We start from the raw sequence: 26417 nt of genomic DNA on the forward strand, positions 1-26417 counted from the left end.
AATTACCTACTTACTGTTAGATTCTCCTTGAAATATTTGATTAGCTTGAAGAAATTGCGACTCATTGAGGTCTAGAGATGAGGAACTGTAGCTTTGAGATTATCTCCTTTCAACCCAGTACGCCTCTGTATAGTCCGATTCCAAAAAATGATTTTCATTTATGGGCATAAATGCTGCAGTTAGTGCGTTAATTTTCTTTAAATTTACCTATGTTTTTAGGTTTTGGTGCGCTTTATCTGTATTATCACGACGATTCAAATCCACCGAATGCCCAATAGCCCAATTTTACATTCCCAAGAAATTTTGAATCAAATTTCAATATGACATACGTAGGTATACTCATTTATTAGTCTCATTTTTTTTTTGGTTGAACAGGAAAATTGGTGATTGTATTATCTCATCCGCGTGATGTTTCGAAATTTTTAACATTGACGAGGAAATTGTTCGACGATTTTTTAGAAAGATATGAAAAGTGATGTTTAAATTGGTCGAGTACAAATTACTAATTGCCATTTTGCGCTTATATCATGTACCATGCTCACTGGTGTAATGCTAGCGTGTGTTGCCTCGTTTAGATACCTATGTTTTGCACGTTGAATTGAACGCATACAATCATATTACATACCTACTTGCGTGTAATTTGGCTTTGAACACCTCTATAGGTAGGTACCTCGTTTATGTTCGTCACATAGAGTGAAAAAGTGAAGATAGCAAATCAGTGCTAACTGCTAATATCTGACTGAGTTATTTCCTGGTAAAATTGATGAAATTTATCTGGCAAATGATACATCATGTCCGCTGTCCTTCATCTGGATGACCTAATTTGGGAATATGGATTGATAACTTACTGACTTCGATAAAACTTGTCGATTTTCGTGATTACCGTGATGTCTCAGCTCTCCAATATCTATGCATTAGAAAATCACTATTACTCGAGTCACGACATAAATATTCACATTACCGAAATCAGGGTTACCTGATTCACAAACATTAATTACTCTACCTTATATGTATATTGGGGTATTTAACAACCCCACCTGGTCTCTTGAGGGTGCTGACCTAGGGGTCCTCAATGTAGTGTTATGTTTGGATGAACACATGATTTATTGTAGTATTTACACCATTCACCTCCTCTCCCACCAAAAAAGGTGCGATTTAAGTTTCTGGGTAAACCTTCCTGATCCACTGATTTTGAAATTCGATGTCACTTTTAGTCCTTTACCCGTAATTTCAAAAAAGGTGGAAAGCAAAAATTCCTGTTCTACTTTATGGCGTTTTCTTATTATTGAATATTGAAAAACTAATGTTAGATTTATGCTCAGAAGTCAACATACTTTGATGTTTCCGATTATCGCACTTTTTCGCGATTATTTTGATCAGCGAGTCCACGTTCATCGTTTGATTTTCTCAAAACGTCAACGTAATGAGGAGAAAAAAAATCAATTCTGGAAATTTGATTGAAGTCATTGCGAAAAAAGTGTATTGAAGGATATCTCAACCTGCTGAGAACACATTTAGCGCTGGTTTTTCCAAAATTTTATTTTTGATGGTAGGAAAATACGTCATAAAATGGGTAACGAGTCGTGAATTTTGAAATTTGATATTTCGAAAAAGTGTTCAGAATGAAGACGAATAGATAGATAGATGAATTTACTTACATTACTAATCCATAATAATTAATTTTTCATGGGTGAGATGATAAGCAATCGTTTTTTGTTCTTAAACCATGATTTCAAAAAAGGTGGATAGCAGAAATTCCTGTTTCTTATCTACTTTACGATGTTCTTCGCTGTTATTGAATGTTGAAAAACTAATGTTGATTTGTGCTCAGAAGGTCGCGAAATACCCCGATGTTTCCGATCATCACACTTTCTTGCGATTATTTTGATCAGCGAGTCCACGTTTATATTTTTCGTTTGATTTTATCAAAATTTCAACGTAATAATGGCGGAAAATATCAATTCTGAAAATTTGATTGAGAAATGATTGCGAAAAAAGTGTATTGTAGGATATTTCAACCTACTGAGAACTCTTTTAGCGTTAGTTTTTCCAAAATTTCATTTAGATATGATGGTAGGAAAATATGCCATAAAATGGATAACAAATCATGAATCTTGAAATTTGTTTTTTTGAAAAACTATTCAAGATAAAGACGAATGGATACTTATTTCTATTTGACAAACAGAAGACTGGTCCGGATTTGCTGAGTTTATGAGCTTCTTCGGTTAACCATTCTCGATATGCGAGACAATTCTTCGTTGTGGATTCGACGATTATTGCTAGAGGAAGTATGACGATCTTGTCGACATGTAATCTAGCAGAAACTTAAGCAATTCCTTCGTGCGTATAGATAGATGAATTTACTTACTGATCCATAATAATTGATGTTCATATTACTCTTCCACGGATTTAGTTTTTAAATTTTCAACACACGCGGGGAGAAAATATAAATTTAGAAAATTCGATTGAAATGATTGCAAAAAAGTGTATTGAATGATAATTCAATCTGCTGAGAACGCATTTAGCGTTGGTTTTCCCAAAATTTTATTTTTAATGGTAGGAAAACACGTCTTAAAATGGGTAAGGAATCTTGAATTTTGAAATTTGATATTTCGAAAAAGTATTCAGGATGAAGACGAATAGATGGATAGATAGATAAATTTACTTATTAATCCATAATAATTGATTTCCTCAGGTTGGAGAGAAGTTTTGTGCGTTACTCTCGTGACTTCAAAAAAAGTAAATAGCAGAAATTCCTGTTTCGTATTTAATTTATGGCGTTTTCCTGTTATTTAATGATGAAAAACTAATATTAGATTTGTGCTCAGAAGGTCGAAGTACCAAGATGTTTCCAACCATTACACTTTTTCGCGATTATTTTGATCTGCGAGTCCACGTTCACATTTTTCGTTTGATTTTTTTCAAAATTTCAACGTAATGAGGGGGGAATATATCAATTCTGAAAATGTGATTACAATGATTGCGAAAAAAGTGTATTGAAAGATATTTCAATCTGCTGAGAACACATTTACCGTTAGTTGTTATATTCCAAAATTTTATTTTTAATAGTAGGAAAATACTTCATAAAACGGGTAACAAATCGTGCATTTTGAAATTTGATGTTTCGAAAAAGTATTCAGGATGAAGACGAATAGATAGATGGATGAATTTACTTACTAATCCAGCAGCAATCCATAATAATTTATTTCTTTAGGTAGATGATATTGTGTTTTTTAATGATGAAAAAATAATATTAGATTTGTGCTCAGAAGGTTGAAATACCCCGATGTTTCCAACCATCACACTTTTTCGCGATTATTTTTATCAGCGAGTCCACATTTATATTTTTTCGATTGATTTTTTTTCAAATTTTCAACACACGAGGGGGAAAAATATCAATTTTGAGAATTTGATTAAAATGATTGCAAAAAAAGTGTATTGAAGGATATTTCAATCTGCTGAGAACGCATTAGGGTTGGTTTTGCCAAAATTTCATTTTAAATGGTAGGAAACTACGTCATAAAATGAAAAAGGGTAACGAATCATGAATTTTTAAATTTTATATAAATATTCAGGGTGAAGACGAATAGGTAGATGGATGAATTTACTTGAAGCAGGGAAATACAATGTCGGCTAAGTGCCAATCACGTTTTTTACGTGAGAGCGTAAACGAGTTTGCATAACAGGTACATCTTATAGAAAGGGCTATCTCTCGGTGTTCCATAGTACAACTTGGAGTCCAAGTTGTACTATGGAACACCGAGAGATAGCGCTTTCTATAAGATGTACCTGTTATGCAAACTCGTTTACGCTCTCCCGTAAAAAACGTGATTGGCACTTAGCCGACATTGTATTTCCCTGCTTCACTTACTAATCTATAATTATTTTTCTATTTTTGTGGAAAAATGCTTGCCATTCTTCATCTCTATGAGAAAAAAAAGAAAAGTAACCATATAAGAGCTACACACTATAATTCTTAAGCAAGAAAACAACTCTGATACATCTAAACCAACCACGCCAAATAACTTTAACCAAGTTGGGAAATTTTTTAATACTCCGAATGATATTCCACGTAATAAATCTGTCGTGTTTTTCGGCTCTCTTCTCTCATCACATCGTCGTGCGTTCTCAGGCGTAAACTTTCAAGACAAATATATCCTCTGGACAGACATTAGATAACTTTTTCGCGATGAATTTGCTCGACTTTGGTTTCCATATCATTTACCAACGCTCCCTGCTTCACGTCGACATTTTCAAACCACGAAAGAAAAAAAAAACAGAGTAAACTTCAGGCTGTTTCTTTTTCATTGGTACTATGCCTAACTAACTGACGAAACAAGAAACATGGTAGAATATAAAATAACCCGAAAATCTATATTATTATGGTACGTCGTCGCGGATTATTATACGATCCAAATTCGCTCGACATTTCGTCGGAAATTTTTCTTCAACCAATATTCGCGAACTTGGCAGTCGTAAAAATCTTTCTGTATAAAGTTATCGACAACGCGACGTATAATTTTCAATCTCGAAAGCACTCCTGTTCTAGTGGTATGGCTGCTTTTTTATTTGCCAACTTTTGTACTGTGTAAGTATTAACACATTCCGCAAGTTGAAACGATCGGTCCAAGTAGTTTATTATATTTGGGGAAATAGAACGCGAACGGTGGCGAGGAGAAGGGCGAAATTAACGAAAACAAACAAAACTTCTACAATTAAAAGCTTTTATAATGGCTGCGCAATAAATTGGCCCGTCGAACCGAACGGTAAACTACTCTACTTGATACTTGCGCTCGAGCGATAATAATTAAAAATAAGGAAATACTCATAAAAATGGACAACAAAGTATAAATTCTGGGTTTTGTTTGCGTTTATTATACCGAAGGTGTTTCGTTTCTTGCCGCTTTACTTTATTATTTTATTTACCTCGACGATCGGTGTTTTTCGCTTCAGGTGCCAGCAGGGTTAACTATCTGCTTTGGACGATCGATGTAATTAAAATCGTTTATATTTGATCATTATTTGCGGAAAGTTTCATTTCGAGGTTTTATCTGCGTAGATATTGTGATGGAAATCAAATGGGGGAGGGGGGTGTGTTCTGAATTTTGTTTGCAATGAGGAGAAAATTGCTGTTGAGGTGATATTCTATAATTGAAAGTGTGGAAAAATGTCATTCTCTACAATAGCTCAGCTTTAAACTAGAATGAAAATATTTCCTTACATTTGTTAATCGAAACGATTTTCTTCTTAGTCTTGAAGATGAAGAAACATGTGCTCATCATCAAGTCAAATCAACTTCACTTAAGAACCATGATAGCGTATAGAGAGTGCACTGGTGACGATGAATAGTAAATTTTATTAAAAAATTTTCTACGTATTCATTGTGCCAGTTGAACCTTGAAGACCATGCTAAATCAGGAAAATTTGTTCAATAATACTCGTAATTATTGATCATTCTTACGTTTGTTTGTTTGTTTTTTTTTTTAACCTAGAAAAAAAATTTGTTATTCATCCGAATATAGTTTGTTGGAGCTCAGTTGAAAAAATCATGCCCAAATGACCGCAATCAGACGTACGAAATTTTTTAAATTTTCAGGCAATATTCAACCTTCCTGGTGAGAACCCAAAACCTGAAACGTTTTCAGGAAATTTTTCGAACGTTTTGAAATTTTTTCAATTTTTTTTTGTCCAAGTGGTCGTTTGATATCCTTAATTAACATCGATCACTTTTGAATTATCACTTGTAGAACAGTTTAAAGTCGATTTTTGTCAAGCTCAGGAGTTCTCAAAATTATAAGTAGCCAATGAGAGTAGTTCTTTCCTTATTCAAAACGTGATAATGTGATCCATGGTGATTTAAATCGTATAACTAAAGTTCATTGTGAACATCAAAAGATCACCTTGAATTGAAAAAAATCAATTTTTTTCGTACCATATGAAAGCTTAATGGGAGAGGGGGCGTTAAGTATTGCCCTAAAATTTTGAAATTTTCTCCACTTGTTGTTGTTCCTCTTTGGCCATAATTTTTGCTAAGCTTCGTTAAATTGAAAAAAAAAATGAAATAAATGAACATGAAATAAAATTGAAAACCGATTTATTCATTTTTTAATGCGTGATTTTTGTTTTAAAACAAAATTCCAGACCTGACATTATTCTTTTTTGAGTTGAGGAAGTACCTTACAGTAGAATGAAGCCTCGTTTTAGCTGGTTTCAATAAAGTACTGCAATTTAGACTCAATCATGCGATATATGTTTATTTTTAATTCACCATATAGAAAAGATTACTTATAATGAAGCATTTAATCGTCATAGCTGTTCCGTTTCTGGATATTTAGGTATGTAGATAAGTTCAGGCGTATTTTACTTGAGGAATTATAGATGTAAAATTCTCCATTATTTTTCAATGTGGTCACATCGAGTAAAATGAAGTGGTCTTTCTGTGATTTTTTTAAAGGTAATAACTCGTACTAATCTGTTTTATGCTCTTAAAAAATATTCTGTCATTTTGAAAAATGAATTCAAAGTTGGAAATTTTCCTGCTATGCAAATCTGACACCTTGTTAATGTGCCACCCTGTATGTACAGAATACGGAATACAGAATATTTATATTTTAGCTTTTGTCTTTTACAAACAATATTTAGATACTCGTACATTAAATGCCCCTCTATACCAACGAAGGTGATAGTTGTAAGTGTGACTGTAGCGTCAGTAATGTCAGTCGTATAAATTTAGGTTCAGTTAATCAGACAAGGTAATGCATAGTTCCACACTCGTCATAATATGTACCTAATACCTATACCTCATCAGATAAACCATTTAATCATCATCAGATGAATGCTCACTCGAGGAAGTAAATAAAAGGAAAGACTGTTTCAGAAAGCAGGCAACTTGTGAGGTCGATAAGCTGCTTTCTTGCGGTATTGTTTTTTACTCGTACCTCTCAAATTTACTAATGGTACAACCACTGTTCCTTTAATTTGATTAGTCAAGAAAACGTGTTTATAAATTCTGAAAAATTACTCTAAAAAAATATATATATTGTACTCGAAAGTTTATAAAAAGTGTTTCTAGTAAATTGTCTACTCATGGTTTGATGTTTTATTAATTTTAGGTACATTTTTTTAGAGCGATTTTTCAGAATTTTGAACACGTACTCTCTAAATTTAAAGCAGTCAAATTTCACTGCTTAGCAGTCACGACATTTTGCCTTTTCAAAGCAGTAGTTTTTCTTACTGCAAAACAGTGAAAAATTACTGAATTGGTCAGTCAAAATGATTTTTTACTGACCAATTCAGTAATTTTTCACTGTTTTGCAGTAAAAAAAACTACTGCTTTAAAAAGGCAAAATGTCGTGACTGCTAAGCAGTGAAATTGACTGTTTCAAATTTAGAGAGTATAATTACGTACGAATTTAAAACTAACTTATGGTAAATTTCAATTAACTGCTTATTTATCGCGCGGTATTAACAGTAATATCAGACTGATAACTATTCACTTACTTATCTGTACAAAAAAATAAGTATAATAACTTCCCTTATCTATTGCATACCGGGTGTCCAGGAATAAGGGATTTTAATGTTATTAAAAAGAAGAAAAAAATCCCCTGCTTTGCTTGCAAATTAGAAAATTGAATAATCATGTAAAAAATGAGCGTTTGAGTGATTGTTTCAATGAAACACGAAAGAATTTTTCATTCTGCATCGAAACAAAATTTCAAAAGCACATTTCTTTGATTGTTATTCCATTTTTTAATTTTTACTTGCGGGGAAATTTTTTTCCCGTTTTGGCTGATAAAACTCCTTATTCTTGGACACCCGGTATGTACATAGGTACCTACCATTTTCTCTCTATTAGGCAACGTATCATTACTCTATATTTATGTACTGCGGTACTAGGATCGCACCCCAGCTTGCACGATGTACTATAGGTACTTAGATCTACATAAATTTAGTGTAGTACTCTTCGCTCCATTTTCGGATTCATTTTATTTTATTTCCTTTTATACGCTGTGTAGTATCCTTAAATCGATAAATTGTGTTTACCAACTTGTATCCATCTACCTAGGTAGGTAATAGGTATACGAGTAGTTTCATCGTTCAAGAACATTTTGTTTAGCGCATTATAATTTACATTCCATTCGTGATTTGATATCAATACTGGTGCAGAACTGAACGTGACGGGGCAGTTTCAAGTTGGATAAAGGTAAAGTGCCCATTATAAAAATGTTTCCCACAAGTCTTGTCTTATTCACCTGTTGAATAGCATCATACATAGCACCTCTCTCGTTTGAAAATTGAGGCCTGAGGGGCTCTCTGGTAAAGGGGCCTTAGTCGCCGGAGGTCCTTTTTTTCGAATTTCATCGCATTACATTCATCGAAGCCTTGTCCATCATTTATAAAAATTTCACTTCTCCATCTGGTCGCTAGAGGACGCTACATGACGATCAATCCATACCAGAGGCTATGTTGACAAAGTTTTTTTTTGTTTAAACTGATTTTTTGTGTGTTTTGTGAATTTAAAAATGAAATTTGTATGTACTTTACCATTTTGATGGGTCGTACGATGTCATTACCACTTTCAGTAAGCATCATGTATCACGTCAGAAACGAATGAAACATTTTAATTTTTTCAACTTTTTGGAAAACATTTTGAGTTTTATGGTTTTGTAAAAATTGATTTAGAGGCGAAACATTTATGTTTGAAAAAAAAAATGAAAATCATGAGATGAAAAAAGGGCCTCCAAGGTGGGTTTTTAAACCCACTTTTTTTGAAAACGTGGATAAATTATTTGCCAAGCGATAGTCAATACTAGTTGCCGACATGAAACTTCAAATTTAAAAAAATACCTTCCTCAAAATCAATCCGTTGAATAGTTTTGATTTGGCAACAAACTGAAACTTAAAACGAGTTTTTCTCAAAACATACTAATTAGTCGGGGAGCCCACTTAAGGATAAATTGCAACCCCCTTCCCCACGTTGATCCTCCGGGACAACTTTTTTCTTAAAGGGGAAGTCCTAAGGAAAATTTCTAGCCCTTGTACTCAAAAAAAAAAAGTGGCTCTACATACAAAATGACGGCAATTTTGATTGACAGGTCAGCCGAAATCGCAGATTTTGCGTTCCAACATAAGACTTGCACAACATTTTTCAAACTGTACAAAGGTAGATCGAAAGATCAAGCAAAATTTTATCATCTGTCAAAATTTCAAGTGCTAAAGTGCGTTTTTCGATTTTTGGTGAATTTTTGAAAATCAAATTTAGGCCAAAAATGAGGGAAACTAGACAGCTAAGCAAAGCTTAGCTGCAAAGTGTGCGTAGCTAGCTGCCTTTTCTACAGCTATAACCGTTATTACATCTAGGTACTAGGTAGTGCATAAGTGAATCAACCATGTCACAGTGATGAGAATTTTTGAAACTCTCACTGCTTCAAAATAATAATTGTTTTTCAGTGTTTTCATATTTTCCAAATTACAATAGGTATTTCAGAATAATTTATAAGCTTGTATTGCTTCTAAATTAAGAAATTTCTAGTTGTTTTTCATAGTTTGCATTGTTTTAAAATTTACAAAATTTCAAATCGATTTCCCGAATTCCCCATCGCTACAATTTCATAAAGTTTTCAATAAATTTTCAGAATTTTGCATTGCTGCTGAGTTAGGAAATTTGCAATCAATTTTTAGAATTCACATTGCCTCTAAATAGTCAAATTTTGAATAATTTTTCAGAATTCTTATTGTCTTTAAATTAAAAAATTTCAAATTCAATTTTCAAGTTCATATTGTCCACAAATTGTAAAACGTTTACTCAATTTTTGGAATTCACATTGCCTCCAATTTTTCAGAATTCTCATCTTCTTCATAAATATTACAATACTTATTTCATATAATTTTCAAGTTCACATTATCTGCAACTTACAGAACTTTTAATCAATTTTTGGAATTCTCAGCGTCTCTAAATACAAATTTTCATATTATTTTTTTTAGAATTTCCATTGTCTTCAAATTTATAAATTTTCAAACCAATTTTCAGAACTTGCTTTTTATTCTAAAATTAGAATTAAATCTTATAAAATATGTTAAGAATTTGCATTGCCTCTAAATTACACGAAAAAAATATGGGTAATTTTTACAAAAAAATTTAACTAAATACTGGTATTTAGCACAATTAAGTACCAGATCCCATTCAATAATTTTTACTGTAATCGTATAGTAAAACTTATCATTTTAATAAATTTTGCTATAGGTACCAATAGTAAAAATCATTTTGTTTTAATAATTTTTACTAAATCATGATAATAAAAATTACATGTTTCAATTGTACAAAAATTAGTTTAATTAAGGTGCACCGGGGCAAGTCAGAAGGATTTTTCGCAATTTCAACTTTGACCAGCTGTTACTCTCCTTCTAATGAACCAATATGGATCAAATTTATTATGTAGGTTCCCATAAGGGTTCTTAACCTATGGTAAAAATTTGAGCGCGATTGACACAGTAGCTTTCGCTCAGTGGAATAAAAAATAAACTATCCTGACTTACCCCAATTGGGGGAAGTCAGAACAGGCTAAACTTTGCAGAGGCGTAGATCACAAACCGAGCGTCCTAGAAAAATTGCATAGTAACAAAATTGTAGAGAATTTAATTCTCTTTGAGATCACTCTCATCAGATTTTCACTAGGACGCACGGTTCGTCCGCTATATGCGAAAAACTAAGAAATAGAAAATCTGTATTTTAGACCAAATTCAAAATAAGTTCAAAACAACAACAAAATACAATTGAACCAAAGACATCTAAAATGAAACTGAATCGCGAAAATTGTTATGCCCTGATGAAGTAGGGGTAGTACCCTCAAGTCACCTTTAGTGGCACTTCGCCAGATATAAACCTCTAGGCGCTGGAGCAAGTTTTCTAACTTACCCCGAATTCCAACTTCCCCCGATGCACCTTACTCATTTTGAAGTAATTTTTAAATTATAAGTAAAAAGTTGAAAATTATTCATGTCAAGGTAATTCTTACTTTATACTTATGGCTATAGGTAGACAAAAAATTAATGAAATGAATTTTTAGTTAGCAAATGATATCATAATTCATAACTCAGTTTCAGCATCATTTTTGCCCCATTACCATGTACTACTACATAGTAACTCCAAAGCATTTACCTATCCAATTTTCATATGAAAAATCCGTCACCTACCTACTTACCTCACGGGGATTCGAACCTGGGTCCCTAAATTTCCTATTCCTACCTACATGCCCTAACCACTCAGCCACCACTTTGCTACGAGGGTTAGGGCATTAAAATAATATATTTGTTTGGTAAACGCCCCACCAAACCACGCCCACTTGGAATTTACAGCTAACAGACCGGGGGTGTAACAGGGTACAATGAAACACAGCTGGTGATGGAATAGACTGGGGGTATAGCAGGGTACAATGAGCGGCAGGTGTTCTACAAGTCCCCTTTTCCCTTTTTTAGGATTTAATGCATTAAAATAATGAACTAAAATTGCAATTACTCAGCAATTACCCATCCGAATTGAATGAAAATTAATCTATTCCCTCCGCCTTAATGATTCTCAAATGGTGTCCAATAGGTACAAAAAACGGTTGGATAGTTTAAGAGAACATTCATGTATAATGAAATTTCATTTCTCAAAGCGAAACCAATAGTGTGCTACGCACACTAAAAATCAAAATTTTACCAAATTGACCAAGAAATCTGAAATTTGGGATACATCCTATTTTCGACATGTTAAATCGATTGGAAACTGTTTCAAACCGTTTTGAGCGGTTCTAGAGCCTCCAGCAGATTTTTGAAACTCGAAATTCCCCCAAAATTTCACCAAAATGGAGTTAGATAGCTGAAATTTATTCTGCAAACTATTTTCAATACGCTACGAAGTCAACTGCAGGTGGATTTCAAGTCGTTTTTGCGCATCCAGCGATTTTTTGAAAATTACTGGAGCCTCCATCACATTTTTGAAACTCTGAATTTTCACAAAATTTCATCAAATGGAGATGGAAAGCCAAAATTTACTCTACACTCCAATTTTAACACCCTCTGAAGACGACTTCAGGTGGGTTCAAATCATTTTGGAGCCTCCAGCGACTTTTTGAAAATTTCTGGAACCTCCAGTAGATTTTTGAAACTTGAAATTCCCGCAACATTTTACCAAATAGAGTTGGCAAGCAAGATAGTGAAATCGGCACTTTCACCGATTTGGTTGAAACTCACCCAAAATGTTAGTTTAGATATTGTAAAACCATCCCAAAAAAAATTTTGAGCCCACCCCCACCACCACCCGAGAAATGTGCCCATACGTGCACAAATTTCAAAATTACTGTTTTCCGGAGGGGGTGGTCCAAAAATTTTGAAACTTTCACAGAAAATAGTCACTAGGTAGGTGCGTGTGTGGAATTTTTTCGAAAAGAAAAATTCATATTTCGAGGGTTCTTGGGGGGGGGGCTTTGAAATTTCAAAAATTCAAAAAAAATGGAGAGGGTACACTCTGCGAAATTTTTTCAGAAATTTAGTTACACCTTCAGGTATAACATATAATTTCCCCAAGGCCCCAAAGGGGGTGCAACATGGTAATAAAAAAGAAAGTTTGAAAAAAAAATGTATCTCCAGTACTACCGCGCGTTTTGTCAACACTGTTCCACGGCACCGCCGTGAGAAAACTTCACCAATCGCGCGCTCTCAAAGTTGGATTTTTTTGAGAATCCTATTGAAATACCATAATTGCCATCGAAGGTTTTTTTAGTAAATATTTTCCAGGGTGGTGTGGTGAACAACAAGAGGTATACCTACAAGAATTTTCAACCCCCTTCCCTTCATATTTACCCCTCAAAATTGTGTTTTTCAACTTATTTTATGCTTTTTATTATACTTTTCTCCGACATGCCCTTTTACCAGCGAGCCCCTGGATTGTTTGATGCAGCGTCTAGCTTGTCGTTTACGAGACTTTGATTCTTATAATTGAGGTACCCATTTTACCTTTATGTTCATGTAGGTACTAGGTAGCTGCTCCTTGAGTACGTCAGAACTGCGGTCCAATCAAACGAATGATTCGCAACAAAATGATTAAGATATTTACCATCCTTTTCTTATGTCTATATTTTTCACCGGCTATAATTTGGGCAGAAGATTCCAAATCAGCGATTCCTCCTCTTCAAAAGTTGCCCGCTCTAACATCCGATTTTGAAACGATTAGATCCGAAAACTACGTTTACGTCGACAAAACTGCGTTCATAGAAAAAATACTGGATTTCCCCGAACCATCATTCTTTTTACTCACCCGCCCCCGAAGATTTGGAAAGTCTGTATTTCTAGAGATGTTAAGCCACTTTTTTTCCGCCGATAAACACCTTTTTAACGACACGTACATTGCCAAACGAAAGCCCGAAGATTGGACGAAATATCCCATTATCAACTTAGATTTCATTTATGGAAAGTCTATTCGCAGTAGTGCTGATATCAAAGACTACGAAAATGACCTCGAAGAAACACTATGCGGAATTGGAGCTGATTATGGACTCGACTGTTCATCGAGTAACAGCATTGATAAGCTCATCAAAAATCTGAGTACTAAGTATGGACAACGCGTTGTCATCTTGATTGACGAATACGACTCGATTTTCCGAACAGTCAACGTTAAAGATGGCGATTTGTTTAACGAGTTTAAAAAAGTTGCTGGACAATTTTATCAAAAAATGAAACAGAGTGGTGAAGATATTAAACTAGTATACATAACTGGTATTTCTAGACTGGCTTTATCCTTCTTTGAAATTGGCCTGAGCCAAAGCACTGTCACAGATTTAACTTTCCACAAGGATTTCTCTAGTGCTATAGGATTCACGTTAGACGAAATAAATTTGAATTATTGGCCATACTTGCAGCGTTGGGCCAGTCATTATGGAGTCAATGTCTCGAATATCGCTGAAGAACTCACCCGTTGGTACGACGGATACAGATTTAGTTTGCAGGATAGTGAAACTCGGGTGTTTAATACTCTTGCTGTGATCTGCAGCTTCAAGGAATTAAAAATCAGAAATTATTGGGCAGAATCTAGTAAAATTGAGGCTATAATCGAAAGGTTCACATTGTCAAAACAAAATGTCGACGAATTTTACTATTATAGTATCAAGGCTGAAGATGCAAAGCGTTTGTACGAAGATGAGTTTAGTTCCCACGTACAAATGCCAGTTTTATTATACAATTCTGGGTACCTGACTATCAGAAAATATAATGAAAAATCCGATACCATAATACTCTCCTACCCAAATAAGGAAATTGAAAATAAATTTGTGGAGAAACTATTCGACTCGCCATTCAAACCATCTTATGGCCACGCGATGAATACCAGTATTCGCGAAAGCGATATGGAGAGTTTTATTGATTTTCTGAACAAAGCTGCGTTCAGAAAATACGATTTGTCTACTGTAATACCAGAAACAAATGAAATCGAGGTCACTAAACACATCATGGATGCAGTAATAAATAACAAACTGGGTGCGGTCTATGCAATGAAGATCATGAATGGCCAAACGAAGGGTGATGCGGGTATACATTTGCAAAATGAAGACACTTCCGAAGTTTTTCCAGCTGATGTGGCGCTTATAATCGAAGTAAAATTTAGACAAAGTGCCATCACGGCGATTCACCAACTGTTTGAATGTGCAGTAAAAGATCCTGCTGCTTTTCGTCAAACAATCAACAAATTTTTGAAAAAAGATGTACCAACTTATTCCCATTTATTGGCAATGAACGTCGGCCAAAGGACAGGAGAATATCCAGAAATACAAGAGTGGATCGCTGTTCCATACAGAGATGGAAGAATTTTTATGAATGAAATACAGGGTAAAGTCAATAGCGGCGACGAATTAAAAAATGTCGAAGACGGTTGGTGCCAAAAGATGAAAAGTTGGAGCAGTGAGAAACGTGAATTCGAAAAGCAAGTCGTAGTCAGGAATGATGTGTCTCACTTTCGACAGAGCACAAGAAAATACGATTATTAGAAGTAACGTCATACCGGAATAAACCGTTGATATATCGACTATATCCTCAACGAAGCTTACAACACCACAACACCCTCAAGGAAGAAGCCGAATTAGAGTCCACCGGAATAGAAGAATCCACGACTTGGTTTTTGTGTAACGAATACAGAAAATTATTCCAAAACGCGACCTAAAGTGACCCTCCGGTTAAAATGTATAATATGGCTGGTGTGATTTTCTCAGATTTAAAATGAAACGCGCTATAATCAATTATAATTTCAAATAAATAAGTGAATAAACTTAAAGGTTTTTCAAAACTTTTAAAATTGTGAATTTCGCCAAAAAATTTATGATTGTGGAATTTTAACTATACATGCTCCGGAAAGAACTATGATTTTACTATCTAAGGATTCTATTTCATATTTTACTTTTTCCGTTGGTCGTTTTTTTCAATTAAAAAATGAATAAAGCATTTTCAATGTTGAAATTTTCACCTGCAGGTAATATGGGGTACTTACTTTGTTTTTTCGTAGATTTTTGACATATTCTGGACAAAAAAATACCTAAAAAAGAACCAGAAGACTGACATATTACGTTATAATGGCGAATAAAAATCGTTTTTCTAGTTTGTCTTATTTCTTTATTTTCATTTTTACACGTACTTCCTTGTTACCTGCAACTTTTTCGTGAATTTTCAGCAGATTTCTTGAAAAAATCGAAAAATTATAACAAAATCATGAAAAAATATATCATTCTACGTCAATTGGACCAAGAAGTGGTGGGGGGGGTCGGCGTTTTTTTTGTTGAAATTTTTCCAATGGAAAGACGTTTCGAAGGGATGACCAATTGCGCAAATCGCAGCCATCTAGCCCATTTTTAAAGGCAGCCAGGGGGTGTCAAAGTTTTCAGTGAACTTAAAATATCATCAATTTCAACAAAGGATTACTCGATAACCGCGATACCTACCAAAATGGAACTTTTTTCAATGGTTAGGGGTTTCGAAAGGCTTTTTGGTGATATCATCAAAATCAGTGTTGTCACTTTTTTTCGTACGAAAAATTACCTCGAAAAATTTCAAAACGTAGTTTTCATATCGTTCCGACTCTTAAAGTCGATTTAAAAAAATTGAAAGTTTGCGAAAAAATACTTTTTTTAAAATTTAAACCATGAAAAAGGTTTTGATTGGTGAAGTTGACCCATTTGATGCCTAGTTTTACGTATCCGTTGAAAAAGTTGAAAAAAATCCATTCGCTGGATAACATGAACTCATCACAAAAAAAAAATCAAAAATTCTAAAGGATCCAAAAAATAAACGAATTTTTTAATTTTTTTGCTATGAGTGTATTTTTTATCAATATTCTTATGAAATGTGTCTGAAAGAGGTCAACATAAGACAACTGAATAAATTTAAACGTTTTTTGATGTATGGAATTGAAAATTGAATTTTTTCGAATTTTGATTTTTTTGTGATAAGTTTATTTCATCTAGTGAAAGGATTTTCTCTATTTTTTCAATGGAAACGTAAAAAAAAGGATCAAATGTGTCAACTTCCCTAATCAAAACTTTTTTTCATGTTTTAAATAAAAGAATCCCATTTTTCCGCAAAATTTCAATTTTTTTAAATCGACTTTACGAAATAATGCCATCCCAAATTTTTAATTATGTTGTTCACAGCATGAAAAGTTGTCCATAATATATTTTTTTCAGAATTTTTGAGAGTCGGAACGATATAAAAACTACGTTTTGAAACTTTTTGAGCTAATTTTTGTACGAAAAAGTGGCAACACTGATTTTTATGATATCACCAAAAAGCCTTTTAAAACCCCTAACTATGAGAAAAAGTTCCATTTTAGTAGGTATCGCGGTTATCGAGTAATCCTTTGTTGAAATGGATGATATTTTAAGTCCCTCTGAAAACTTTCTTTGAAAAGGGGCCAGAGGGCTTCGATTTGCGTCATGCTCATCCCTTCGGAAAGGTTGGGTAAGTAGAATAATCACGATTGGTTGTACCCCAATCAAGCCTGATTTTATCAAGAAGTTTACTAACCACCAAAAAAGTTATCAATGGCGATGCTGAGGTCATATTAATTCCAGCAACCTTGATACCTCGAATACTACGCCTCACTTTATCAACACTTTCTCGAATCGTATTATTCTTGATCTGAGGTAGGTCAACAACAGCGGCCGATGCAATGCTATTGCTTCAAGAGTAGGCTTATATACGATCCTTCAACGAACATTCCATATTACCAACCATACATCTCTTCAACAGGTATAACTTTTGAGTATCATCATAACGATCATCTCGATCAACAGTGCTCACAAATTCATTTTACCAATCCGGAAAATTGGCATAAGTTTCATCGAATTTGGGCAAATGACCCACCTGAATCAGAGTAGAAAAGCTAAAAAAAATTATTCACAGTTCACACCCTAATTTTAGCAAACTGAGTTGATTGGAGAATGATTTCAAACCGTTCTAGAGCCTCCAGCTGTATTTTTCAAATTCCAGATTTTCTTGAAACGGTGAAAAACAAATATCTTCACTTCTTCAGGTTATATAAACGCGTTTGGAGCTTGTTAGTGACCTACTTGATCGATTATACACCATTTTTCCAAAATTGGTTTCTTCCATATTTTTTAAATCATATTTCTCAGCTTCAAAACAAACACCAATTAAAATGGCATATAACTAATCGGTCACGTGGATAACAGCACTGAATGTGTTGCCATGAAAGTTGTTGTAGGCTTCAAAGCGGTTCGAAAGCATTTTCAATCAACATTGACGTGTTGAATTTAGGGGCATTCCAACTCCATTCAGTAAAATTATGTGAAAATTTCAACTTCGAAAGATCTGCTAGAGGTTCCAGAACTTTTCAAAACAGTTCGAAACCGTTCTCAGGGGATTCGGTGGGGGAGGGGGAGGGGGAATCAAAAATCGGGTGTATTCTGATAAATGAATTGATCAATGTTCACTACCAAAAATAATTCAATTTGGAAATTTTTTTGAAAACCGAAATTTTTGAATTTTTAAAATTTTATTTAGTACTGCTATTATCACTTTACCTTGTTCCTTTAATCGGATGAGTGGTTCAAATCATGTTCTGAAACAGGATAATAATAATTTCCGCAATTCTGTTGCGATCTGTATTGGAAAAGGATGATTCTGATCGGTGTTGATCACTTAATCCTGAAAATTAAGTAATCCGGATTTGAATAATTGTTGTCAGATCTGGCGGGTGTTGCTGATTTTTTACGTACCTAATGTATTGATGGTAAAATTAAAAACGTGGCAAAATAGCAAAAAATAATTAATTTGCAGCTCTGTACGATGTAAGTAAATACATATTTCCTTATCACTTTTTTTTGAAAAAAACGTAAGTACGTATGTATGTACTATTTTATAATCAGCAGGTGATAAGTCATTACCATATTTTAATTTGTCATTTCCTTTCGTCTAATTTGTTATTTTTTTAGTTTTGAATAATACTTACGTACCTTATGATTAATTTCCTCTTTCGAGCCCCCTTCCTACTCCACCCTAACCATTCCTACTTACTTCAAAACCAACGACTTGCTATCAGAGTTTGGGGGGGGGGAGAGGTTCGGGTCTCAGTTTGTACGTGTCAAAGGAGAAAGGTAATGAAAATGAGGAAAGGAGGGAGGCTCACGTGTGGAAAACCAGCGAGAAAATGACGTTCGTTTATGCAAGCAGTAAAAGTGGTAACGCGAAGGCGACATTTTCTGCATTCGAGCGTAATTTTTGCGTATAAATTTATTCATATCGGTCACGCGGTGTTTTTTTTTTTTGTCGTTTTTTGTTGTTATTTTGTGTGCATACTTTGATACGCTACCAAAGTACCAACACTACGATGAATGAATTATGTGACTCACAAACGTGCAAGTAAGTTACTGTATTAGACTAGTGTTTCTGGTAGGTTGTGTAGGTACGAGTTTTGTGTGCGAATTAAATGACTATTTTTTTTTTTTTTTCGTTTACTTATTTTTTGCGCTTTGAGAGGTGGTATAAATCAGGTTTTTTTTGCCGCGTATTCCGGTAGTTTTCTGGTTTGGTCGAGATATTAATAGATGATAAGAACGTGTTAAAAATTCATCGAATATTTAGCGGTATTTTTTTTCGTTTTGTTGTTTTTATTTCTGGCAATTGCAATGTTTGCGAATTGATGTGTGTAGAATTCGAGGAGGTGAAGAGTGAAGTATGTAGTGAATCGATTATAGGAGAAGGGATATTGTAACTTAATAAACGAATGAAATTCCCGATGGTTTTCGATGTGTATTGGGTAATGGGTAGTGTACGTTTAATTGATAGGAAATAACAACGGTGTGTGTAATTGTGTATCTATTTGGCTGGTCGTAGCATTATTGTATCGAAGACTCGACGAATAAAAACAAACTCGTCGAATGTAGAATTTTCAATTAATTCGCCAACCGCAAACTGATTAGATTTCTCGAGCTTTAAATTTATTCGTATAATATGTTTCGATTTTACGTCGCGTATTAAGTAACCGTCTGCTGCTCACTATGTTGGCGAACGATTGAAAAAATTAACCCAAAACAGCCCAAAGATTGGACTTAATTAAATTTTAGTCCTCGAAAAGCCAACCTTTTTGAATGGAAATTAAAACTTTGAAAGGGTAGTCGTATAATATTTTAAGATATCGAAGAAGAAGTTAGTATAAGCTATAAATAATATTTCGAGCAACGAAGAACTACGAAGAAAGAAAAAAATAGTACGTCACAATGCGATAATTAAACCAAGCTCGCGTTCGACTTGGTCCGGCTCGGCAGCGGTGACAGTTTATGCAATTTTAAAGCTGAACTGTACCGCCGCCGATCTCGGTGATTCGTTGTTGAAACGAACTTTTTTTTTCTCTCTTCTTGGTGTATTACATAATGAATCAAGGTCGCAATTTTCTATCGGTTAAAGGGTCACACGTGCTGGTGTTTGCGTAGCGTGATTTTTATCCTTCATGTGGATTTAAATATGTGCGTTACTCTGTGTGTACTAATATTGCTGCGGTTTCGCCCATTTCCTTGCGCGGTGATTCGTACCTATGTATAAATGAAAATACAAGTGTAGTATACGTAGGTAATACGTGAGTTTATATAAGATCGTGTTGATGTTGAACAAGAAGGTAGAGAGAGAGTACTAATGGGTGCAAAAAATTGTTTTTGCCAAGATGAATACAGCTACCTATGAGTAAGAAATGGAAAATTTATCAATTTGAGAGGGGAAGTGCTTGTCGTTACATGAGGATTAATTTTGGCTGGGTTATTTGGGCTCTCATCTACACGTATGCAGATGACAAGATGCAAGTTGTAATCGTGGAATGCGGTTGATGATGGTGTTTTTTTCCAAGTAAATGTTTGTTAATTCTGAGAGATAAGATCTCGGTGAATCTGTGGTTTGAATTTTGAATAGAAAATTTGGCAGAGATGAAGTTGAAGTGTTTGTGGTGAGACGAGTGGAATCTGAATTTACTCATCGTAATGTACAGAGTTTTCTTAAAAGACCTTACCACTTTTGAGTATAATCAAAAAAACGGCAATTCACATGTGTTGGGCAGATTTTTCGGCAGCACTGCATTTCTATGAAAGAATTCAATTTCAAAATAATCTTCAACAAGTTTAATATTCAATTAAAATTTTTAATTCAAATAAATAATATAAATAATAATACTTATATTAAATGACAAAACGATTTTTGATGAAAAAAAAGCAGGTACATTTATAGAAAATTTATGTAAAAACTCATTTTATCATAACATAATTTTTGAATATCTATCAAAAGCTTGAGTACTGGGCAAGAAAGTTTTACGGAAACGTTCAACTGTCCGCGTGGAAAGAAGCCAGGAAGATGAAAAATGATCATCCTCCTCAATAAAATTCAACGAAAAATGAATTTTAATGATGTGCTTGATGATCAGTTCAGCGCAGTAAAGTTGAACTAAAAAAAAAAAAAACATGCACAACTTGCAAAATTAGAACTTTGTGAGGAAATAAAGAAATATCTGCGATATGTAGTACATAGATTAGGCAATGTTTTGAAAATGATCTGCGAATAAGGCGATGATCAGAAATTTTCAGTTTTTTGATTGCAGTTTGCAAGTTGTGCACGCATTTTTTCAAGTTTAACTTTTCTGCACTGAACTGATTATCAAGCACGTCATCAAAATTCATTTTTCGTTGAATTATATGGAAGGTGTTTATTTTTGGTCTTTCTGGCTTGTTTCCACGCGAACAGTTTTTTTGATTGCAGTTTGCAAGTTGTGCACGCATTTTATCAAGTTCAACTTTTTTGAACATTTTTTCGTTGAATTTTATGGAAGGTGTTTATTTTTGGCCTTTCTGGCTTCTTTCCACGCGAACAGTAAAGTTGACTTTCTTCATAAGACATACTTCCCCAGTATCCAAGCTTTTGATTTTCAGAAATTAGGGCATGATAAAAATGAGCGTTTGCGTGAAGTTCTCATGACAACCAAACGTTTTTATACCAAACTGGCAAATTGACGAGTTTAGTATTATTGGTATTTACGATAGATTCATTAATGATATGTATTATTATTATTTTCATTTGCTGAATTTGTCTCAGATGCCATGAGAGGTACCGACGAGTGTTGTTGCATAGCTAACTCGTGTATAGGTATGTGAGATAGCTTGCCAGAGACCATTGCCATTAGCGAACGTTACCCCAGAGTTGCTAGAAGGTGTATTGAGAAGCTGTTGGGAGTTTGACTGCAGTTTGTTTGTAATTTTTCTTCGATTTGACATTATAATGTATCTTTTTTAAACAAATTGGAATTCAATATTCGCCAGCTGCGTAGTCTTTGGAGGTTCCTGGCTAATTTTTCTTCAGCAGGTTTCTTTTATTCTTTTTACTCGCTGTTGGTATTTGTCATAGATTTGAATGGAATAATCTGGAGTTTTTCATTTTATACGTTTGCTCTAGCTGATAGCCTTTCATCAAAAGTTAGAACAGAATGAACGGTTAATACATTGTCCATACAATGATTTGAATAGGTGCAAGAGTGAGTTTTTTGGCATTCACCTATTGTTCAAGTTGATTCAGATTTCACTTGCAAGATGGGTGCATTAAATCATTAAATAAGTTCGTTGAAGAAAATGAACACTTACTTATGTATTGTTGAAGGATTCATTTATTTTTTGTGTTCGGCCATAAGTACGATTTTTCAAAAATTGGGGACTAAAGAAAACGATCTCACAGACTGAAACTGCAGTAGCTGTTTTCTGAGCTGAAAGCTGTACTTATTCTACACTAAGCAGTGACTCCAGAGTAAAATTTCAATGGCTTCAAATGTAGCCATGCGATAGCATTTTATGAACACATTGTGAAAAATAGAGAATAGGTAATTGATTTTGATAAAATCTTGATGCTTGATGGAAATGCGTCAGAATAATGGATGCATTTACCTATAAAAATTGTTGATGGTAATTTTTCACACCTTTCTCAATATTGAGAAATATTCATATATTTATGCCAGAAATCTCTGTACTGTTCTTCTTAAGTAAAATTAAATCTGGACGATTTTGATTTGGGATGATTTTTTCAGATTTGCATTCAAACGTTGTAGCCATTTTCAAAATGATGAACATTATATGATGGAATTCATCCTCGTTTTCTGTTGTAATAGGCCCGTTTCAACATAATCTTTGGATGGATCATCATGAATGAGGGCTTTGAAATGCCCCTGTTTGTATAGGAAACTGAAGTACAAGCTCGGATCTTCTAAACTGATACGAGATTCATTGCTGTTTAAGAACTCGTGTAATTTCACGACAGCATGAGCGGTCAGTTTCCGTTTAAATTTGATTTCATGTACTCGATCATCACGTAGCATAGCTAGTAATGGAATTTTTTAACAGAATGTTGGTGGAGCAAACCATCTAATTGTGACACATGCTTTAGCTTTTTCTTTTAAATCTTCTGGTATGTCCTCATCATTCAGCCAGTCCTAAATTGTTACATAACAGCCTCCGTCAATTCAGCATCTTTCAGTTGTTAGGATAATCACAATAACTAAATTTGAATCCGCTGCATGATTTTTGTAGTTTTCTTTTTGCTGGGCTCGTCTCTTCTCCAACTTTGTTGGCATTTAGGAGTTCTCAACACCATAAGTATATGATGACGAACCACCAACCATCATTGGTTTGAAACACAGATGAGACAAGCCACGAGGAAGACTCTTCAACAATTTTATTGTTCAATAAAATTCTTAAATACTTAAAACAAATATTACTTAAATTGAATGCCAGAATGATTTTTGTAAAAAAAAAAGTAAGTAGATACATTTACATATAAAAACTTTACATAAAAGCTCATTTTAATCTAATCACAATTGCTGAACATCAATAGATGGGTACTGGTCCAGAAAGTTTCATGGTAACATTCAACTGTCCGCATGGAAAGAAGCCAGTAAGATGAAAAATGAACACCCTCCTCCATAAAATTCAACGAAAAAAGAATTTTAATGATGTGCTTGATGATCAGTTCAGCTCAGTAAAGTTGAACTGAAAAAAATTGTGCACAACTTGCAAAATTGGAACTTTGTGAGGAAATTAAGGAATATCTGCGATATGTAGTAGATTAGGCAGTGTTTTGGAAATAATCTGGGTATGCGGTGATGTCCAGAAATCGGCGTAGAACTGCAGTCTTGCAGTTTTTTTTAATCGTATTTCGCAAGTTGTGCACACATTTTTCAAGTTCAACTTTACTGCGCTGAACTGATTATCAAGCACGTTATCAAAATTTATTTTTCGTTGGATTTTATGTAAGGTGTTTATTTTTGGTCTTTCTTGTTTCTTTCCTCGCGAACAGTTGAACTTTTTCATAAAACATTCTTGCCCAGTATCCAAGCTTGTGATTGTCAAAAATTCCTACATGATAAAAATGAGCTTTGGCGAATTGAGGAGTTCAGTATTATTGGGATTTACCTAGGATAGATTCATTGACGATATTATTATTATTATTTTCGTTGACTGAATTTGTCCCAGATGCCAGAAAGGTGCTGACAAGTGTGGTTGCATATAGCTAACTCCTGAATATGTGAGATAGCTTGCCAGAGATCATTGGCATTTGCAATGGTTACCCCAGAGTTGCTAGGAAGTGTATCATGAAGCTGTTGGGAGTTTGACTGCAGTTTGTGCGTAAAATCTTTTTACTTGGCAATTACAGTCCTGTAATTTTTTAATTAAATTATTTTTTCTTCAATTTAACTTGAATGTACGTAAGTGTTTTAATTACTTTTGTTTTTCAAAGTAGATCATTTCTGATCACTGGTCGTATCTTACATGACCAGTAGAGATATTAGAAACACTGATAGTTTACCATTTTATCGCGACGTTGATAATATATTAAAGAACGCGATGAATATTATAAGAGAACAAAAATATAACAAATTAATTGTAATTAATAACTTTACATATGACATTTCAGCTACATTGAATGTATCAATTTTATAAGCTTTTTTAAACAAATTGGAATTCAATATTGGCCAGCCGCGTAGTCTTTGGAGGTTCTTGGCTCATTTTTCTTCAGCTGGTTTCTTTTTACTCCCTGTTGGTATTCATCCGATTTAGATGGAATAATCTAGAGTTTTTCATATACTTTTGCTCTAGCTGATAGCACATCATTTTCATTATTGTACAAACACTGGGCGACTTAGAGGTATCTATCAGTGTTGAAAACATGACCTCTCAATGGACCTGAGAAGAAGTGACCGTGTATGGCTCTATCGACTGTATTGAACACTGCTCGAATTTGGCTTATTATTCTGCATTATATTTTTTCATAAAACATTATATGTATTAAATTAAAATAATTTAAATCTTTATAATTTTAAAAGGATGGACTCCAATCGCTGCCTAGATCAGGGGGTGCAACTTGTCCACTTCTTTGGCTGGCATTCTGAGGTGAAACCTGTTGTTGTACATTTCCTTCAATATTATCCTGTGGTACCTACTGCACCGGCTCCTTCAATGGCATCATCCTTGAACAAAATTGCTGCTTTCAACAAGAAAACAATTTACTTACTTAAATATCACATTGCTGCTTATTCAATTACTTTAAGATCCTCTGTTATATCCTCATCATTCAGCCAGTCCTGAATTGTTACATAATAACAGCCTCTTTCAATTCAGCATCTTCACCAACTTTTCTTCTGGGCATATGCGTCTGTTCATTGGTACTTCTATTCTTGTTTCCAGATCATTTTTAATTAACTGTAGAAGATAATTAAAAGACTCTCTTGTCATCCGAGTATATTCAAAAAAACGCTCAGGATCGTTCCTCAACTGAGGACTCATAGTCGTTGGGATAATCACAATAACTAAATCTGAATCCGCTGCATGATTTTTGTAGTTTTCTTTTTGCTGGGCTCGTCTCTTCTCCGCTTTTGTTCGCAGTTTGGAGTTCTCAACACCATATATGATGACAAACCACCAACCAACATTGGTTTGGAACACAGGTTCATTGAAATCAGCTGGGACAAACCTGTAAATGAGACAAACCACGAGGAAGAGAATAATGCATCGGCGCCATTGTTGAAAATTGAGTCAGCGATGCGCAGGAATAAGCTTGCTTTTTGAAACAAGAATGTAAAGGTTTGGACTTGGGATGAAAACTTTGTTTTTTATAATTCGTTGAATCGTCCCACGGAGCAGATCAATGTTGTAGAACAAATTCCCTCAGTTTTCACCTTAAGGCTTTTTGAGGAGCAGATCGCACCTATAAGACTTCATGCAGTGACACCATCTTAAGGTGAAATGCGTTGCTCTCAACGATCTACAAAATTATCGTTGGGGTGAAATTGAGGGCATTTTATTCGACTTTGGAACTTTCGTAAATTTGCCAATGCCATCAACTTCATTTCCGTGCAGGAAAGAGTTACCCTCTTTGCTGACAGCGCAAGAATTATCCCCCTCTGAGGGTCATTTACGATCGTATACTTAGTGAACCATGCGCTGATCCACCATTTTCTTCCTACAGAGTGTTTTTTATAACTGAAAAACTGTGATGTTTACAAAAATTTTACGAGAGTCCTTTTTTGTGGAAAATGAAAAAATGTGATCAATTTTGTAACAATCTTGAAATCTTATGCTGTAGAATTTTGAATATCTAAAAAAAAAAAGGAAATGTGAGTACAAAAAAAAATGTTCATATTTTTTTTCATTTTTTGCAAAAAAAGGACTCTGTAAAATTTTTGTAAATTTCATAGTTTTGAGTTATAAAAGAAAATGCTTTAGGAAGAAAATGACGGACCAGTAGTTATACCCGGTGAAACCGAAGGAGCTCACATACAACTCATGATAATTTCACTACTGATCCGTTTTTAGCTCCTACCAAGCATACAGTAGCGCCCGAGGACACAATAAACGCGAATT

The 26417-nt window shown here is 34.3% G+C and overlaps 2 protein-coding genes across 6 annotated transcripts in view; both read left to right on the plus strand.

Moving 5' to 3' along the window:
• Positions 1-26417, plus strand: part of LOC135837009 (insulin receptor-like) — a 438237-nt gene that overhangs the window by 236885 nt on the left and 174935 nt on the right. The gene's annotated exons all lie outside the window — the stretch shown is intronic.
• LOC135837008 (uncharacterized protein in vnfD 5'region-like) lies at positions 7892-15621 on the plus strand. The gene is made up of 2 exons (XM_065352121.1): positions 7892-8203; positions 13013-15621. Exon 2 carries the CDS (start codon positions 13065-13067, stop codon positions 15015-15017), a length of 1953 nt encoding a protein of 650 aa, XP_065208193.1. The 5' UTR covers positions 7892-8203; positions 13013-13064; the 3' UTR covers positions 15018-15621.

The sequence above is a fragment of the Planococcus citri genome, chromosome 2 (genome assembly GCF_950023065.1).
Source record: "Planococcus citri chromosome 2, ihPlaCitr1.1, whole genome shotgun sequence".
Lineage (NCBI taxonomy): Eukaryota > Metazoa > Arthropoda > Insecta > Hemiptera > Pseudococcidae > Planococcus > Planococcus citri.

Excerpts from the sequence above, each read along its gene's own strand:
- LOC135837008 (XM_065352121.1), top strand. The coding sequence starts at position 13,065 with ATGATTCGCAACAAAATGATTAAGATATTTACCATCCTTTTCTTATGT.